This window comes from Carassius auratus, chromosome 18 (genome assembly GCF_003368295.1).
Source record: "Carassius auratus strain Wakin chromosome 18, ASM336829v1, whole genome shotgun sequence".
Taxonomy (NCBI): domain Eukaryota; kingdom Metazoa; phylum Chordata; class Actinopteri; order Cypriniformes; family Cyprinidae; genus Carassius; species Carassius auratus.
Genome location: NC_039260.1, coordinates 17,405,586 through 17,426,995, shown reverse-complemented (window position 1 = coordinate 17,426,995; position 21,410 = coordinate 17,405,586). Strand labels below are relative to the sequence as shown.

The 21,410-nt window shown below is 37.1% G+C and overlaps 1 protein-coding gene across 3 annotated transcripts in view; it reads right to left on the bottom strand.

Moving 5' to 3' along the window:
* Positions 1 to 21,098, bottom strand: part of LOC113118554 (protein FAM214A-like) — a 28,296-nt gene extending 7,198 nt beyond the window's left edge. For all 3 annotated transcript variants that reach the window (XM_026287823.1, XM_026287824.1, XM_026287825.1), the window contains exon 1: positions 20,285 to 21,098. In XM_026287823.1, coding sequence (XP_026143608.1) covers positions 20,285 to 20,396 — 112 coding nt within the window. In that variant the 5' untranslated portion in view covers positions 20,397 to 21,098. The remainder of the gene's footprint in view (positions 1 to 20,284) is intronic.
* Positions 21,099 to 21,410: the final 312 nt, after the last annotated feature.

The window sequence follows — 21,410 nt, the reverse complement described above, 5'->3', positions numbered from 1 at the left end:
TATTCCATGTCTTCAGAGAACCAGATAGAACTGAGATTCACGAAAGTAGGTTTATCCATAGCTTTGAGCTGCAAACAAAAGCGCCTACATGGCAGTTGAGGTCCGTTACAGTCGGCCAATGGGCCTATTGTTCTCATAGCATCAGACTCCCAGGACAACAGGGCCAACAGAGATTATCCCTTCCCTGAATGCACAGCCCTCTCTCTCCCTCTCTCTGTTATCATCTAAAGGTGTGTGTTTTCATAGTTTGTGAACCAAAACAGTATTCCATAGAAATGACATGAAATCATATCACAGCATTCCACACAAAAAGTGTTTTGCCAAGGAAATGTGATTAAAATGTTTGTGTGTGTGTGTGCTCTTGTTTTTGTGACATATCAGACACAACTCTGTATAATGACATGGGTATGACACAGGTATTACAAGGAGAGGGTGACTTGTGAGGACATAAACCATGTCCCCATTTTTCAAAACACTAATTAGTTTTTTGAGAAAGTAAAAATGCACAAAGTTTCCTGTGAGGGTTAGGGTTAGGTGTAGGGCCATAGAATATACAGTTTGTACAGTATAAAAACCATTACGCCTATGGGATGTGTGTGTGAGAAGAGTGTTAAATATTAGTTATTTAAGTACTAAACTAATTTACTTAATTCATTTAAAAATCATTGGTGATGTGTTGGTTGTTATGTCACATATGAATATACTTTCTAGCAACTGAAATCTAGTTGTTAAATATCATTCTCATGACGGAGTATTACATGTTCTGATCTAAATGTTGTTGTTTTTTACATGAGGCTGAAAAGGCACAGCATACACATACACATACATGGGGTGGAGTACACTCAATAAATCTCTGCAAAGAGAAAGATTCTATTGATAATCATCGTTTTTGGTAGGGTTGTGTCAAAACAATACTGATGCATTCAAGTCTATTTCAGGAATCCTTTCGTTACTCCAATCTGTCAGTGGATTGGAAACTACGTTTCACAGCAGGGCTCTTATGGTGTCTGGCTGACCATGCATGAATGAACCTTTTTTCCAGTTCCATACTGGTGATACTTTTAGCCAGAACATGTCAGCTGGTGTTCACAAAGTGAATACACACACTGTGGTTTCTTTGTGGGAAAAATAATACTATGCAAACCAATTAGGATCCAGAAAAACAAATGGGTGGAGACACAGAATAGCTGTTGGACTATTAGACCAGGAAAACAACAACATTCTGCGAAGAACTGCTCTATAAACCACTTTTGTGGAACTAATATACTCACATTCCTACTTCTACAAACAGAAAAATAAACATTTTCTTCAATATATTGTCATTTGTTCATGAAATTAAAAGCACAGTTTACCAAAAGCTACAGGAAAAGCCCATACAGGACTTTTGCTAAGGGTACTTACATTTTGGAGTTGTTAGACTGAGATAAAGTATTTTCTAAAGTCACGTCAGAATGATTTTATTATGAGATGAGTGGATGAACACTGCTAAATTGTCATATTCATAATAAACTTAGATTTCCTTGACCCCAAAATCCCAAGTTAGAGGCATGTCAGTTCATAAATAATGATTTTTTTATTCAGTAATGACGATAAAGTGTTGTTGTCAGAGACATTGCGTTGTGGACAGTGCTAAAACCTTAGTAGGAACTTCTCTTTTCCAGTTATTGAAATTCAGCTCAGCTTTGAAATACTACATTAAATGTGTATTAAACAAAAAACATAAAACAACAATAAACAAACCAAGGTTCTAAGATGTAGAGCTCTAGCAAGGGAAGGGACATTATGTTTGCCTGCATTAAGCAACTCATGACATCATCATCCTCTTGTTAGTCCAAATTTCCAGCACAAACACATATCTAGAGTCAATAGGAGGTGCCAGAAAACTTCTGCCCAATCAGCACTTTACAAGCGCCTGCCAATCACGAACGCAGCACAGGAGGAGGAGAAAAGCCACATGCAGTGCTAGCGTCACCTCCAGCGAACAGCTGATAGTTAATCTCGCGTGACTTTGTGAAACAAAGAGCCAGATCTCTGCACCGAGTCTGTGCTGGCAATACCCCGACAGCAGATAATGCTGTTTGTTCCTGTTTATTAAAGCCATGTTTACATATAAACTTGTCAGCATTACGTAAACGCAATCTTATAAGAGCCTGGGGAAGCTCAAGGCTTTTTAGGTTTGTTTAGCGGGAGGTGTATTTGTCAGGCCTGTTTTTTCACTGCACTGGCTGGCTGTTGCAGTATGTATTTCCATATGCGTGTGTGTACACACATTCTTACAGGGAACTCCTCCCACGTGCTAACTGCATGAAGAGAAACCACAGACAACAGAGAAAGAAAGAAGGGGGTTGGAACTGCCAGCTGAAAGGGAGGAGTAAAAAGGGGGAGATAAAGACAGAGCCAGAGTATTTCCATCATGTAGGTTAAAGGTAAAGTTTCAGCAGGGGAGGAAAGACAGAACACTGGGTTCAGACAGGGAGGAGGAGCAAACGAGAGGCAGAAAAATACAACACAAAGGAAGAATAAATTAACAGCACCCTAAAGATTTCTTTTTTGTTGTGAACTGCCTAAACTTATTCTCTCATGCAATAAAAAAATAAAAATAAATTATATATATATATATATATATATATATATATATATATATATATATATATATATATATATATATATATATATATATATATATAAATCAGTCAGCTTGATGAGACTGGAAAACAAACAAACAACAACAAAATAAATACATACATAAATAAATAAATAAATAAATAAATGAACCATAAAGAGCTATCCAGTTTTCCATTATATGAGATGAAAGAAGCAAAACAACACAACTACAAAGTGCACACTACTAATAAGTGAGCACAGAACACAGTACTGCTGACAGATTGAGCTCTTCAAATCTTACAGAAACACCCGTCTTGACCCACATTTACGGCAAACTCTTCCCGCTCTCTGCATAATCAGATGGCATTGTGGGTGCTTGCCTGGTTTCTCCTGCTGTAGATTAACCCGGCACTGCAGGAGAGAGTTAAGCTGTTCATTTATATAACCAGCGGCAACAGAGGAAAAAAAAAAAAAAAAGATTTCTGGGAATTTTCTGCTGTACTGAAATTTCTCTTAACGGCAGCTGGGATCAGAGTGAGCAGTGTTCTGTAATTATGAGGACAATTTCATGTCCCATCACCCCTCACTGCAATCCTGATGACTGACAAGAGAGCAAGAGGGAGAGAGAAAGAGACTGTAATGAGATTACAATAAAAGTTCTATCTTTGTCATAAAGAAATGATTAGCTAACATGTGTAATGTGTCCATTAAAGGTGACTAAAATCTTCACCTTTTATTTGCTATATGTGATCCTGGACCACAAAACCAGTCTAAAGTCGCTGGGGTATATTTTTAGCAATATCCAAAAAAAAAACATTGTATGGATCGAAATGATAGATTTTTCTTTTATGCCAAAAATCATTAGGATATTTAGGAAATATCATGTTCCATGACAATATTTTGTAAATTTCTTACCGTAAATAGATAAAAACATCATTTTTGATTAGCAATATTCATTTCTAAGAATTCATTTGGACAACTTCAAAGGCGATTTTTATCACTATTTAGATCTTTTTGCACCCTTAGATTACAAATATTCAAATAGTTGTATCTCGGCCAAACATTGTCAGATGATGCATAAATCTCAATTTTGAAAAATTGACACTTAAGACCAGTTATGTGGTCCAGGGTCACATATACAGTCTATAAAGAAGAAAACAGCAGGGATTGTAGGGAGTGAGCTTTTCTGTGTAAGTTCCCTCCACGATGCTAGGGTGTTGTTATGTGGTTGCTAGGGTGTGGGTGGATACAAGTCAAAAGATCCCACCACCTGTGATTCTATTGTATTCTGGCTAATTAAGACTTGGGTCTCTCTTCACCTTTAGCTGTTTAGTATGGAAGCTTATTTCTGCCATGTGATAAAGAAGTAAAAAATAAAAAATAAAAAAAAAGGGAATTACGGCTTTTTAGTTCACAATTCTGACATACATATATAAACTTGAATTAGAACAAAAATCAGAATTGTGAAATGTAAACCCAGAAATTTAAGAAAAGCCAACATTGCATTAATAAAAATGCACATAAAACTGAATTCTCAATTTAAAATCAGTAAGTTTAAATTGTCAAAAGCAAACAAAAAAATAAAATAAAAGCATTTGTACAATTGTCATGATATCTTTATTGTATATCTTAATATTTTTTGTAATAATATCTTAGAATTAAAAAAAATGCATTAAAAATATGAATGCATGAAAAACTTGTATTATCTTTTGGCTTTGAGTTGTGAATGTGAATGTTACAGTTCATCTACATAATGCATCAAAAGAGCACGAAGAATCCTGTTTGCCATGATCTGAGAACATCACACGGTCAGGGGGAATTCATTTCTTCTACACAATGCTGATTTTGTCAGTCACAGTTTTGCACTGCTGGTTGAAAGAATTGATTGTGAAGACTTGTACCTGCACAAGTATGTATGCAAAAGAGGTTTTATCAGACTACATGCAGTGCTGGTGCAATAGCAGATTACAGATGACTCCGGCATTGTAAATCTGCTTACAGCCTGCAGCAGAGAGATCAGTTTAAACACTACAGTTCTAGGCCAACACGTTTTTCTGCATGAGGCTGTGTGCACTGATAAGGCTCTGTGGTAAAAGGTGAAGAGCTGAGAATAACTTTATATAAAAACTGACCTTCAACTGCACCAAGACCAGCATTGGAGATACACATGGAATACTATCAGGTGATGTCTCAGATCTTCATGATATAATAATAATAATAATAATAATAATGTTAGCTGTCCATGCTAAATTAACCAATGTGAGAATTGCAATGGTTGTAATGTGCTTTTATTTGTCCATTCAATTCCTGGTTTCCTAAAGACTCTTCCAGAAGACCTTCGAGATCTAAAATGCACTGCTCATATTAAAGATTTTTATGGTTTTGAAAAGTCTCTAATGCTCACCAAAGCCACATTTTGTAAAAAAATACAGTATTATTAAAGTAAAATGTTTTATTTTTATTTATAAATATATATTAAAATGTAATTTATTCCTGATGGATTTTCTCAGTCTTCAGTGTCACATGATCTTTCAGAAGTCATTCTAAAATTCTGATTTGACGCTTAAAGGTCCCATGACATGGATTATTTCCTTTTCTTTAAATGCTTTTTAATGTTTCCTTAGGTGTATTTAAATTGTTAGTATGATTTTTACAATTAAAATTTAGAAATAAAAAGCATTTTTAGATCCTGATATTAGCCCTCTGGCTTGATTTCTCTGTTTGAAGGGGCGTGTCTGCTGTGAGACTCCGAGTAAACCACAACTGTTGTGATTGGCTGACATCTTTGCATTCGAAATGCATATTACATGTGAAACCCCTCTCAAAAAAAACAAAAAAAAAAACAAAAAAAATTATATATATATATATATATATATATATATATTTTTTTTTTTTTTTTTTTTTACTATTACAGCTGTCGAGATTAACGAATCGTGGAAGTGTTGATTATATAATTATTTTTTCGATCTTTTCCCATCACATGAAAGGCTGCAGTGATGAGCATTGAGTAGACAGAGTCTGTTTATCACGTGAATGCAGTGATCTCGTCATTATTGCAACACGTTTTCTCTCACAAAATGCTTTCACCACAGCTAACAGCAAACACATGAATACAGTAAGAGCTCCGTTGTGCAGCATAACAGCGTCATTCATTGTAACTGCAGTTTGGGCAAGTGTGCAGATATACTCGCGATGTGTAACAGCTCCGGAAAAAAAAGCGAGCGTTCTTTGATCGCTCTCTATAGTTAAATCACAATTTAAATAACAGATTTGTTTCATGCTACTAAGAGAAACAACGTGAAGTTGATCGTTTAGTCACTGGCTTGATTCACTGATGCATAAACAGTATTAAACGATTTAGAAAGAAAGTCTGTGTGAACTTGAATGATTAGCTACCCATCAGAAATCACTGATCACAGATCAGGCATTAATGAACACTGTTACTCACTGTTTGTGCCGGTGCTGTCAAATCCATATCATAAAAGTCAGTTTGAAACGCCTGTGCTGACATTGCGACTGAATTATATGTAAATATTTGGGCGGGCAAAGCAGAGAAAGGGGAGGTAACAATTCTCGTTACAACATCACAACAAGGAGATTCAAGATCAGCCCGGTTGAGCTTCCATTTTCTCAAAGGCAGAGAAAGATAGAAAAATCTCAATTTACACCGATTCAAATTTCTAGAAACTTGGGGAGCATATAAAGGCTAGGGGAACTCATATTAATGTTAAAAAACCTCAGAAAGTGAAATTTCCATGTCATAGGACCTTTAAGAAATATAATGTGTTAAAACAGAGTGTTCCTGTAGCTCAATTGGTAGAGCATTGGTAGAGCAAGGTTGGGGGTTCGATTCCCCGGGAACACATGATTGGTAAAAATTTAATGCACTGTAAGTCGCTTTGGATAAAAGCGTCTGCTAAATGAATACATTTAATTTAATTTAATTTAAATTTAATGTTTAAAACAGGTTTTACTACATTAACATATTTCCTCTCATCTAACACCATCATGCCATTGAGACAGATATAAAAAAAAAAAAAAAACCTGTGAGTCAATCTAGGATCCACACACAGTTGACGCACATGTCCCAGTGACCTAAAAACACCAGTCACATCACCTAACTAATAGAATTGCACCATTTATTGGTTTTATCCAGTGCTGCCTGCAGCTTATCTCATATCTCTCAGCTGTGCAAGGGTTTGCTTTGGTGCTATTTCTCTCCTGTGATGCAAAGCTGAATTTTTCAGTAGCCATTACTCCAAACATTGTTATTATTATCAAATAAAACACTGATAATATATTTTCAACATTGATAACAATATGAATGACTATCATTAACTGAGCACCAAATAAGAGAGAAGACTGAACTCATGCTAAAAATTCAATGTTGCCTTTACAAGAATATATACCGTATTTTCCGGACTATAAGTCGCCGTTTTTTTTATAGTTTGGCTGTTCCAGCGACTTATAGTCAGGTGCGACTTATTTATCAAAAGTAATTTGACATGAACCGAGAGAAATTCACTAAGAGAAATGAACCGAGACAAAACATTGCCATCTACAGCCGCGAGAGGGCGCTCTATGCTGCTCAGTGCTCCTGTAGTCTACACTGAAGACATAGAGCGCCCTCTCGTGGCTGTATACGGTAATGTTTTCTCTTGGTTCTTGGTTCTAAATAAATGCGACTTACGGTTCAGTGCAACTTATATATGTTTTTTTCCTCATGACGTATTTTTGGACTGATGCGACTTATACTTAGGTGTGACTTATAGTCCGGAAAATACGTAAATATTTTTTCTTATGTGTTAAAATTGAAAGCACTTATTCTAAATGGTAATATTTCACAATAGTACATTCAAATGAATGCAGCCTTGGTGAGCAAAATAGACTTCAAGTTCAAGTTTTAACTGGAAGTGTATATGAAGTTCTAATGTAATCCCTAATCCTAGTCCTGTCTAACGTTTCAATCAGTATGTACATTTAAATATGCATAAACGGAGGCACACAAATAAAAACAAAAACACACATCCACCCAAACATTGCCACATAAACACACAGAGGTGAGAGATCTGATGTTGGCTGGGTTTTTGTAGGGTCAAGAGTCTAAATTTGTCTTGTCAGGACACATTGGTGGGGGTGAAGAGGAGCTCACTGCCTGATTTGGTAACACACACACACACACACACACACACTAAAACCAACAGCTCCATATGAAAAGTCAAGAGTCAAACAACCACACACATATGGAGCAGGGCTGAAATGGATCTTAGAGAAGGTGCTGTGTTTTTCTTTGGACAGGCAGTACCTTTAAAACAACATGAAATAGAATTTGCAATCTATTTTGCCTTCATAAAGTGATGTGAATGCCTCATTTACATCCTGGGACATTTAGGCCCATTTGACTGAGAATTAGAAAGCTTTGGTCTAGATACCAGTATCACATCAAAACTGTGAGAGTTGAGCATGGCATCTTCATTCTCTGAGGGATGTCGTTCTTAAAAAGCAGAACAGACCCTTCATAGAGATTTGTCTTTCTTAATGTCTCAGTGATGCAAGTGACTTTAGTCAAAACTGCATCTGTTGGTCAGAACAGAAGACAAGAGGAATCCATCATGTAGAGGGGGGAAAGGCTGGGAGGGGACAGAAGAAGAGGATGATGTCAGTTTAGAGTGAGTGGAGAACAGATGAGGAGTACTGCAGTGTGTGTCACCCATGGGAGACGTTAAAGGGCGCTGGCACTGATCTGACTGGCACAAAGTGGCATTGCTTTAGACTTCACTGACCTTAAGACATAAAATAACATTTTAAATGAAGTCATTTTTCTGAAGTCCATTGTTAATAAATGCTCTAGATGGACGGCAGGGGCCTTTTAAGAGTCTGGATGCCAGGGTGTGAAGGGCAATCAGGTTCCACTAAAATAATTTCTCAAGAACCCACAGCAATGATGAAACAATACCGATGCAAGTTTCAGCCTTATATAGCCATTTTTACTCCAACAGTGAACAATGATGGTATCAGATGGTCATTTCATATATATTCATATATATGATATTAAATAATTCTATATATTAATGTGGAATTTACATTGGTGGCACTGAATTGTCTTTAGAAAGATTGCACAAAAGCATACAAATGTGAAAAGAAAAAAAAAAATTGGTAGCATCATGGTACATTTTGGCTGATCCAGTAGGCAAATGACCAGACAGAAATGGAAAGAGAAAGAAAGACAAGACAGTAGACAGACAGGTCAACTTCACTCGCTGATCTAAATGCATCCCCATAATTACCTCCTATAACAGACCATGAATAGAAGCCGACCACACCATGATGTACTTTACAGCAGTCTGAGAGACAGAGCAGCTTTCTTTTCTTTTTATAAACCCTAGTGAGCTGCCATGCTGTCTACTGCCTACACACGCAGCTACCTTCAAAAGGCAGCATGAACCTTGTGACTGATTTGCAATGCTCTACATGGGCTGCAACTCTGTCACACAAATAGCACACCTCACTTGAAGCTCACTGAAAATGATTCCTAAATAATTTGAGCATGTTGCTAAAGCTAACAGCATGATACACTAAAATTACAATTCTGTTATCATTCACTCACCTTTACCACCATTTTCTTCTATAGAAAACACAAACTAAGTTATTTAGAAGCATATTGGTATATGTATAGGTATATGTTTTGATGGCCAATGACAAAAACACACAAGACATTTCTCATAATATCTTATACATATTCCACCTAATAAAAAAGTAATACAGTTCTGAAACAACATGAGTGTGAATAAATAATGACCAAAATTACACTTTTGAACTATCCCTAATATTAGTGTACTCAGGCCTTATGAAAATTAACCATGGTTTTATTGTAGTAAAAGTGAAGCAACCATGTTTTTTTTTTGTTTTTTTTTGGTTTAAATTGTACATTTTTGTAAGACAGTGTTTTTAAGAGAATCATGCTGTTAGCTTAGCAACATGCTAACATAAAACAAACAGAATTTTAATCCATTTACTGTATTTTTCGGACTATAAGTAGCACCTGAGTATAAGTCGCATCAGTCCAAAAATACGTCAAGATGAGGAAAAAAACATATATACCATGCACCTGACTATAAGTCGCAGGACCAGCCAAACTATGAAAAAAAGTGCGACTTATAGTCCGGAAAATACGGTAAGTTAATCAACATCTTTACTTTGAACTATTTGTCTGTCTGCAATTTTGGATGCATTTTTTCAATGCAATCTTGCATTATGGGACTTGCATTATGGGGCTGCTTTAAACGATAGGTATCTTAGAAGCTAAAATAAATATGCTCTCTGAATTATCCTAAATAGGCAGTTCAATAGGTTTTGGGACAGAGTTAGTGTGTGTGTGTGTGTGTGTGTGTGTGTGTGTGTGGATGTCAGTGTGTTGTAACTGTCAGTTTTTTCCCATGCCTGCCATGGCGTCTTTGTTCTCTGTTGTAAGTACAAAGAGACTTTATCCATTCAGCCTTCTGCACTCTCTCCGTGCCTTCTTTTCACCAATCCACCCTGTACGCCAAATCCTACACAAATATCAGAAGTCTGATGACTATTTACTTGGCCTTATTTCTCATGGGAGCTGAAATGTTGTCTTTACTTCTGTTTTTGTCTGTTGAACGGCTGCAGTCTGCCACAAATATCCTGCCTCGTTCCACTTTTCAGTTGAGAAATCTGCAGTTAAGTCTTGTTTTTCTAGCAAACACTAAAAATCAGCTCAACACGTGCATAAGGAACCTTTACCCCTCAGATTTACCTCACTAAACTTTCCTCTCAGAGTTCAGTGAGGGCAGACTCCAAACTCACATAGCAACAAGCCTTGTGCTGTGATTGGACAGTGGCTTCCTGCCAAGCCGTGAATACAGTTTCCTGTCTCTGGGCCAGAGAGTGTCTGTGTGCGAGAAAGCAAACACACATACTCTGTTTTGGAAAGATGCGGAGGCTTTGTGTAGATGATTGCAACCCAGCGGTTTCTCAATGTATACTTTGAGCACATATGTTAAACTTTTGGGTGTGGGCTAGAGTGAACCGGGGAAAAAAAGCTCTATAAACTCATACAAACACGGCTGCAAACACACTAAGATTTATTGTGTACTTACAGTGAGCTGAAAACAATTTGTTCTCTACCATTGCTATTTAACCTGAGCTTTTAATCATGCTTGCAAACAGTCGGCAGGAACATTACGTAAAGGGTTCTGAGGACCGCGCAATTTCATTTACATAATTGAACAATTTTGTGGATCAGAGAACAGCCAGTACACAAAGAACCCAAAGACTTCCACTAAGGAGGGGATACAGAGGAAATGTTAAGAATATAACAGGAGTTTACCCAAATGCCACTTGTGAACTAACCTATTAAGGAATAGAAAAATGTAAGCACATGTAATGGCCTTTTGCCAGGGCTATAACGGTCTCCACAAAGGCAGGAATCTGAAAAACAATCATCGACCACAACATGTGATGTGTAACACATGTAAAACACCATCTGACTGCATTTGAACACTATTATATATTACACTGCTTTTATCTGTTTTCAGACGTTAACCTTGAGTCAGTGAGGCCAGCCGTAGTGTTCAAAGACGCTTTTGTGAGAACTTGTTCATGCATTTAGAGTTTGAGTGGATGCGTGACCCTGCCATGTGAAAACGTGAGGTGAGAAAGAGACAATGGAGACAAGCGTCGCAGTCTGAGGGCTTGTGTGAGATACCACAATGAATCACATCTTTCATGCGCTGGGTTTGTGACAGGATCAATCAACAACACACTTACTGACAACAACAAAACCCAGACAAAAGAAAACACACAAAAGCTGTGGGTATGAGGCAAAGAGGGCCTGAGGAAGATGACACAAACTTCATTGTGTGACTGATAGATGCAAGGGGAGTGATGAAACGGTTGAATTCAGTTGAGTCGTTGGGCTTAAGTAACCTAAACCCCCCAAAAAAGACACTGAAATGCAGAAAGTTTCTACACAAGATGTAAGTGGTGGTAGCCTGTGACAGCCAGGATGAAACTAAACAGTTGCTAAGGTGCTCTAGGTGGTTGCTAGGTGGCTGCATATGTCAAAAAAGAAATAAAAAAAAATTCTAAATCACATTCTGCTCCCTAAATATGGTTTGGATTCCAAAATTGAAATCTCTGTCACCATTTAGTCACCCTCGTGTAATTCTAAAACAAATTACATCATATTCTTCAATATACTTCAATTTATTTTCAGAAACGCAAATGGAGATACTTTTAATGAAATCTCAAAGATTATGGTCTCTGCATTGAGCATTTATTAACCCTTTATTCAAATGTTTCATAAAACGTAAAAGTAATCTGTATGAATGTAATAAGTAATCTAAATAGTATTCTAAAGTTAAATCAAGTATTCTGAAGAGAAATTATTACTGCATATGATGAAATGACAGGTTCACATATAGTATAGACATTAAGCACATCAGCTTAATAAAACTAAACTTTGTATGCATACAATGTGTGTATATACAAACCTCTTCGATTCTCGTATTTAGCTAAAATATTTTATGTGGTTTACTGTAACATGTGTTGATGAATGTTTACTGTATATGTGAATAAAAGCCTAAATTAAACTTGTTCATCATATAAAGCAATCATGTCTTTTCATAAGACTTGGATTAAACTGCTTTGACTGATATGGATTACTTTTACAATGCCTTTATAAACTTTGAAATTTGACAGATGATTTAACTGACCCTACACCGGGAGTTTGATGAATGACTCATAACGCCCAATTGGCCATTTTGTCCAAAACCAAACATGAGAGTAAATTAACAGTGGACTCAAACTTGAAATATGATTTTTATATATATACCTTCTGATGTTCACTCATGTTTATTTTGTGCTATAACTAGTAAAGTGGAAGAGATGATTTGTTCACATGCTGCTTGAAAAGCCGATATGATTCTTTAGGGTCTTAATGAAAAGTCTGTACCATAGTTTGGTTAAAATTTCTCAATGGTAGTGTAGAAAACACCTTTTTTACCCTGTCAAAAACAGCTCTTTTCAGAGCCAGCCGTTTTCTAGCATTTTCCCTTTAATGTTAATGAGCTCTGCTGACCCCGCCCCTCTCATCCAGTCACTCTCAGAGAGACGGTTTACATTGATGTGAAAATCTGAACTGTACAGCAGGTACCCACACGTGAAACCTTGGAATTTTAAAGGTCAAACATGCCCCAAATCAGTATGAGCTCAAAAAACACACCAAATTCCTGAACTCAACCCTTAAACAGCCTGCAGGACCCATCAGCTTACACGAAGCTTTACAGCAGATCACACACACCTGTCCTCAGACACACATATGCTTCGTGCAGCTATGAAAAACAGAAGCCTGTTTCACCAACAGTGACAACTGAACTATGACCCTCTAAAATCTGCCCTTAAATCAAAATTAATAGGAAATCAAAACAAATAATGATCAGTTTTGAAAATTGGTCAAAACTGGTCTTTAAAAGGTCTTGGCTTTAAAGTCAATATTGAATGGCATTTGACCTATTTTTCTTAGATAACAGGATATTGAAACGCAAAAAAGCACAGGGTGGGGGTTCGTTTTATCCACTGGGAACTGACTGGATCATGGAAAGTTTCTACTTTTGAGAAAACCTTTTGTTAAAGCAGCTCAAAACATCCCAATGGCGGCGATTTTTTTTAAATTTAGTGTTATTTGCCATTATAGCATTTATTATTATCAAAGCAACACAATGTAACATTTTCTGTGTTCAAAATGTGCAAAATGTGCGCATTTCTGTTTATTAACCGCTAGAGCGCCAGAATTTACCTAGTGTTGCTTTAACTGCTATTAAATTATGTATAAACTATTTGGCTATTGGGTAACATTAACCAATAGCTAGCTTGGTCTGGATGTTTTAGAAGCTGAGAAATTTGTTGAAAGATTAAACAATCTATTTTTTGGAAATGCATAAATTAATCATTCACAATAAAAGGAACATGTTTCAAGAAAGTAAACGTTCAGTTCTGATTTCACGCTAGAAAGCGGAGCAGTGAAGGACTTCAGGTTAACAAAACCAGTGCATCAAATAATTAATAACAACCTACTTAATATGACAACCACAGAGCGCTGGATCAGACTTTTAATATGTGCCCAAAACAGAAACTACACTCAAAGCTATTGGCTAAAACATGCATGTCCACATTTATGCTCTGTGTTGAAATATCCTGCCACAACTTAAAGCGACCCATTGTCAAGGGAGCAAGTGTATATTTTCCAGAGCACTTGATCAGCTGATTGGAGTGAGTATTTGAGCTGCGGACAAACCAGGCCACCAGTGCAACTGATCCTTGTCGTCAATAGCAACAGAGGAAATGTAAACACTGTGACTGTGAACAGTGCAGCTTTTACCGTGTTTTGCAGCACTGAATAACAGAGGATGATCATTTGTTGGTAATTTGAGAAAGGGGGGACAGATATACCCTCAGGTAGACAGTATGGGAGAAAAACAGCCAAGACGCTGAACCACATGTGTGACAGGGATACTGAGGGATCCAAATCTGTGTTCAGTGACAGGACAGGTTTAGAGCTCTATATTTGCCAAAAAAAAAAAAAAAAAAAACACTGATCATAAGCCTCCACTGATTCTCAGGACAAAGACTGGTCAATCTCTATTCTTGTGGCTTGTGTGGACAAAGTTTATGGAGAGTAAACGAGATATTTAAAGTCTGACATACTGACATAATTTTCACTCAAAAATTAAACAATTACACACATTAAATAAAAAAAATATAAGTAAAATACTTGATAAAAGACTTGACTATAAAAATATATTAGATAAAAACCATGCTAATATCAGGATGCTATGTCCATGGCACTTCCTTATTCTTTTCTGAAGAGAATAAAGATTTCTACTGAAATGCTCAGCCACACAATTTTTCCTATCTGAGATAAAAGCTTATTGATTGATTAAATCATATATCAATGTTACCACAATGAAACAGAATGCTGCTGTAGAGTAAGAGCAAATTAATTGTAACAGCACTTATGCAATGTATTCCAATATGGGTCACCAACCATCAGAGAAATCGAGTGTGAAAAAACGATATGTTACACAACTTGCCTTCGCATGCATTTGTCTTTGCTGATAATTCCGCCTTAGCATGTATCCCAGTCCATGAGAATAAAACAACAACTGTCCCATCTAGTTGTCCAGAATGACTTTACGCTAAGAGACATAATTAATAGTAGTAAATGATGAGCCTGTTACGATCTAATCCAGCAGATCTAAGGCAATGTTTTGAACACACAAGAGCTCGTCACAGATTAATTTCAGGATGCCTGAAAGACAACCTCACACTTTTTCTTAACATGTTCCCCCGTCTGCTTCACGCCGGCTTATTTCAAACGAGAGCAACAGAAGTGCAGCAGAGGGTGGAAAATCTCACCGTAAACCAAAGATGTTTACCAAGAAAGCACTCACTGAGCTGAAAAATGAACATTAAACTGATTCTCTGCTTTCAAAATACTGCTTCATTTGAATGCAGATGACATGTTAAGACCATAATGAAGGGTTTCCCAAGTTAATAAAAGGTTGAGAGCTTTTAAGGACCCCTGAAAACCAATTAGAAAAGTATTTTGAAGCGTTTAATCCATGTCTGTTAGATTTAACATCATCTATATGCTTATGCAGTCCTATTAGGTTAACAAACAGACTTTTGGTAGATATATACATACCAAAAGAGTAGCCTTTGTTTCAAAATGGACCACTGATATTGATTACAGGTATCTTGTTTGGTTGTACAGAACAATAGTATCCAGCTGACCAACCAAATCCTCTCTAGAATGACAATGTCCCTCCTACGAATACTTAAATAGTCAGAGCAAATAACAAATAATAGTTAAGACTGTGATATAAGGTTTAAAAAAAGCCAATTTCTTTACATAATTTATTTACAATTTCAAAATACATAACCAAAAAAGGAAAACTGAAAAACTCATGTATTTTTATTTATCGCAAACCACATTCATTTTTTTTTTATTTTTTTTATGATATTAAGCTTCTGGTCTATACCAATAGGTTAAATACTAAAATCTACACCAATAAATTAAAAAATAAAAATAAAAAGCATCACAGCATTATAATCTCCAGTTAGAAAATAATATACTCATTATGAGCTTTGCTTAAACAATGTCATTAAATTATTAGTGCTTTTAAATATTAACTTTAAGTGAGTATTAGATGATGGCAAATGTCACAAAATAAATTATTATGTGCAATTTTATATACATGACTGGCTGATGACCAATGCATATCACATGCATACATATAAACAGTGAATGACAAAGAATAAGGCTGGGTTTTGCCAAACACCTTCTAATATTCTACTCATCACGACACGTGTTATGATTCATACTATGAGGCATCATGATATCATACTTGGACTGGAGCAAATACACAAAAAGGACCCAACTTTTCCAACAGAGATTCAGTTTGAGTGATCAGTCGATTTTTATTTTTTAGATTTAGTTTGTTTAGAAACTTCATTATCTACACTGTGAATAAATAATAAGAAGTGAATTGCTGGATCTAATATACTGATACAATATGGTGTTAAAAATAATCAGTATATGATCACATCAGCACTGCTAGACAGTTATTAGTAACAAGTGTGACGGGTCCAGCGTTTCTCAAAAGTTCATGTAATTCATCATGCGAGATGCAACATGCAAATGAGATGCCACTCGTTTTATTTGCATAGCTGCTCTTCTGTCCGTACAGGAACAACTTGCTGAGTTATTAGCTCACTCAAGGTGCTCAGGTGTGGTCGGGTTGTGTTTATGCATACAGCTTGTACACATTCCAATAATAGAAACACCGACGGTGAGTGTTTACAGCAACAGAGAGAAAAGCTACAGGTCCAGATGGCCCTCTCTCTTCACGCTGGGTCTTCTGTGTGTGCAGCTATTTGAGTGAGAGCACTGGTCTAGGACCAGTTCTGAGCCTGACTTTCCTGAACCTGCCCTTCACGCGGTCAGAGTGAGCTGAACCGAGCCATAGTTGTCGTCACTAAAGATCACAGGCACACAGGAACTGATGTCATCGCACCTGCCTGCCCCTCAGCTCCCTCAGCTGAAAGAGCAAATGCTCATGTGAGAGAGAGGTTATGCAAGTCTTCTGACTGTTTTCACACTGCAAAGACTGATAATGTGGAGAATAGCAGAAATATGCCTCACTTGGGTCAATCTCACAAAACATGTTAATGACATGTTCAAATCATATTTCACCTAAAGTTTAAGGAACAATACAGGGTCTTATATTTACATTTTGCTAAAAGAAAAATACGTTTTTAATATATATATATATATTTTTTTTTTCTTTTTTTTTTCTTTTTTTTTTCACTGTGACATTATTTGCATTATAACACAATTAATTTACTGTAATGCAATGTAATTCAAAAATAAATAAATAAATAAAATATTTTTTTTGTACTGCCACTAATTTAGATTTTAGTATAGCAGATTGCAACAGTCAGGTCATTGGAAATAAAAATTCTATTCATTATATCCACAGGGTCATTTTTATCAAAAATTTTTAACTAATAACTTTAAACTTTTAAAGAGATGTGTGTTGTGAGCCAAGTCATTTCACATTATTTCAATTTATTTTTTAAAGAATCGTGTAAAACTGCAGTCTTTGTGTTGACAAACTACATTACTCACAATGCTGTGAAGAAAAATCCAACAATCTGAGTCATGGCGAGCAAACGGAGCTAAAAGACCTTGGCGTGCCTACTCTCTTACAACATGAATTATGAAAATCAATTTGGCCTTGATATGCTTTTAAAATAACTAAATGTCTGGGTGTCTGTGTGTGTATAATATATGCATATTTTGCACCAACTGTAAACTATATTGTTTTTATATATACAAAACAAAGCTCAATGAAAAATGTTTACATTTAAATAGATTATGGAATTTTTAATGTTTCATGGGGATTCCTCATAAAAGCCATTCAAGTACAAGTCTTGAATGTTTTGGTCCAATTTTTTAAATACTTTTTCTTGCTTCACATTAAAGTTTGTAATGTTGCAATTCACCTTATCATTGGAATCCTTTTGGTAACAAAATTGGAATAATTGGAATCATTTTGGTAACAAAACCATGGTAAAAGTGGGCAGCACTGTTGTTGGGTGCAGCTACTGGTGCTGAAAAATACAATGCTTCTTCTTTTCTTTATGCCAATTTTGTTTTTCCTTTTATGTTTTGGTCGGAATGTGACCTGGACAAGTTTTCTAGATTTAGATGTGTTGTGCATAATTTGGCTTCTAGCGAAACCTGCCTACAGACTTTTCAAACAACGCTACTGCTCTTACGAAGGATCTCAAAACTGGTTGGTCCAACCTCTGGTAAAGTTGCAAACAATGTGCAAGCTAGAAACTATTAACACACCTAATTTCCCATTGCATAGGGTGTATATACACATCCATGCACCGCCCTGCTCTAGGGAAACTGTGTCATAATCAACAGCTGTTCGACTTCAAGGCTCTCTCAGCTCTCCCAGCTGACTGCAGAAGACCTGCTCCAACTGGTTATTCCAGAACTCTGACAAACATATGACACCATTTCTCCAGAGACCGTGTTTCCACATGGCCTTCACAACTCAAAGTTCCTGGATCTACAAGCAGCTTTCCACCTCATCATGACATCATGGATCAAGAAATCTCAGGATGATCATCTGAATAATTTATACCATTAAGCTCTTGCATGAGATGGAATGGATTTTTAATCATGGTTAAGACCCAGCATGATCTCTTAAAAAATAATAACCAACCCAAGAAATTATGTCACTGAGTTTCATGTTTTTCGAAATATGTTTTGAGCTTTAAAAAGAAAAAAAAAATCCACTTTCAGAGTAGCAGAATTAATAAACTTCAAAACCAATGTCTTTCACAAAAGAAAGTGATATGGATCAGAATTATACTGTTGCGAGTAAGTGATGACAGGATTTTTTGAGCCAGCCATGCCTTAAACAGTCAAATAAAACTGATCAAAACAACTAAAGATCAGTGCTGAATCAATAATGGTGAGCAAAGATTAAAAAAGGAAACAGGTCAAACGAGATGTTTATTGGTGTCAGCTCCAGACTAATCGATTTTCAGCCGCAATAGAGTCCAGAGGAAGCCACATGATCCTGTTACATGTCTGAGTTTATTGCGAGTGTCATCCTAGTGCCAGAAACAAGAGAGAATCTCAGAATCCCTGCTCAAAAACGTCACCTTTAAAAAGAGAGCTCTTTAAAGAGATATTCCAAATAATATGGAACTATTTTGGTGCATTGTTTTACGTTCCAGAGTAAAGAGGAAAGAAAGCAAGAGAGCGCTAGTGGAAGTGAACAACCTGCTATTTCCATCAATGGAACAGTATGTTCCAAATAACAATAGCACAGAAGGGATGTCATATTTACTCCATAACAGTCTTTTGTCGGTAATCAACTCTCACTCTAAAAGCCAGACAGACCAAGAGGTCTCTAATCCATGAAGAGAAATCCAATAGAAGGAAATGACTCTGAAAGCACCTAAGCAATGCAACCAGTTCATTCCACTTTAAAGTTAATTTTTGTGTTCCAACAAGAATATATCTGGCTAGTCAGGCCTGTTTGTTGGCTTTTGTAAATTGGCAGTGGCAGTAGGGCAAACCACAGTCACAGGGGCCAAATTACATCCAAACATGTCTTCAGCCTGTCCGAACATGGAAGCTTAGAGGAGTACAGCAGTTAGAAATATCTCTCATCTAGACATAGTAGCGATCTTAAAATGTGGAGTTACAAGTGACCTTTGAGGGCGGTATGTGATACATTTCTTATCTTTTGTATCTGAAATAAGAGGGACAAAGAGTTGACATGCCTGGGGGAGGGAGTGAGGACAGGTAATGTCATGCAAATCTAGGCTTAATGCCTAGTCACTACTGTAACGCTATTCACTTTTTCAGCTGTTTTTTCCCCCCCGAGTTACTTATTCCCGAAGAATTAATAAATCAGACGAGTAACTGACATAATGGTTTTGCTTTAACTGCTTTAACAGCCCCCCCCCCCTCCAAAAAGTGTGTCCAACTAAAACATATGTAGCCAAACAAAACAAACATAAACCCAAATACACAACAAAAGCAAATATGTACCTGACACAAAAAGTGCCAAAAACAAACCCATACCCAAACAAAGACACATACCCATACCCAACAAAAACAAATCAAACCCATATCCAACGAAATTAAATATGTGCCTCCACAAAACATCAACAGTAACAAAGTAACATGTACGTACAATCGCGTTACAGTAACTGTAGTGAATATAGAGCACGCTTTTATATAATAGAGCGGACAATTCTAAAGATTGTGTATTGTGTATGTCTGCGAAAAAAAACAAAAAAGAAAAACACACACACACACAAACACAACATACAACACGCACACATAGCTGAACTACGACGCTTTGTTCCACTCAGAAAGCGACAACCAAAGCGTTAAAAGCGACAATAAGACTGTGTTGCAACATATCATCTGAACATTATCAAAACACATGCATGAAACAATGAAACAAACACACTGCAGCGCCGTGACGTCACGAGCCAGGGACCGATGGCATTCAAACACTCATGTTATCACGCATTTTCTCTTTTTTTATTTTACCTCTGTCAGGTTTCATGTTGGTCACAGACACCGTGATCCCCTCCAGGATGCCTGCGGTCCGTCTTCCGTCTTCCGAGCTTTGTTTAGACTTTAAAACTCGTCCCTTAGACATCGGTTAGCTATCGATCTGGCCAACAGCCATTCGGATATTACTGATCTGAGAGCTGTATGATCAAACGTAGATCCACACGCGACTGTGTGTTAAAGTCCGGCGGTCTGATGAACTAGTCCATCAAAACACCACCAGAGTTCTACCTAAACAAGCAAGCAATGAGCATCTCTCGTCTCGATCTAGCTAAATATCCCAAACCCCCGCGGTTTGTGGACTCATTGCCGATGCCAAACGAGCTCCAGTGCCAACACACCAGTCTCTGCTCAAATCAGTGCCACTGATCTGCTCGAATTAAAGCCACACGAGACGCATCGGGATCCCCTGGATCATCATCACCAAACCTACCGACAGGCAGATCAGACACTACCAAAGAACCACCAACAGCATCTCCTCCTGGAGAAATGTTACGTGGCTGTGATAAATCTGACTTTAGCCGGCAAGAAGTGGCTCATAGCTCTAAACCCCCTTTTCGACCACTGGCTCATAAACACTTCGCATAAAAACACTGGAGACGGAAGGACGGAATTAACTAGTTCTGCAAACTATCTACACGAAGCGACTGTCCTAACCTAGCGATGACAACCTCCACACCGAGGTGTTCGAGCTGTCTAAACGATATCTCGGAGATTAAATTATCAGCAGGGACAAAGCTCATGTTCTCCTCCTCTCTCTCTCTTTGCTTGTCAAAACAAATGCAGGAGGACAGCCTCTAAAGTCATGTGTCCCAACAACAGCTCGCCGAGTCCCGCCCCCAGGGTAGACGTCACTTCCGCCCCGCGGCACTGGCTTGAACTCGTTACCGCAGCAACGCGTGAGCGCAACCCACTTATCTTAACACTTTCAGCGTTATCCTTTCTTTTACTGTCTATGGCTTTAAAGCGTCTATCGTGGCCCACTTTTGTTTATATCTGAAACGTGTTTTAATGCATAAATTAACCCCTTAAAGTCAGATAATTTAACCTTTATTGAAGTCAGTTTATTGTACCTTTACACAAAATAAAAAATAAAATAAAA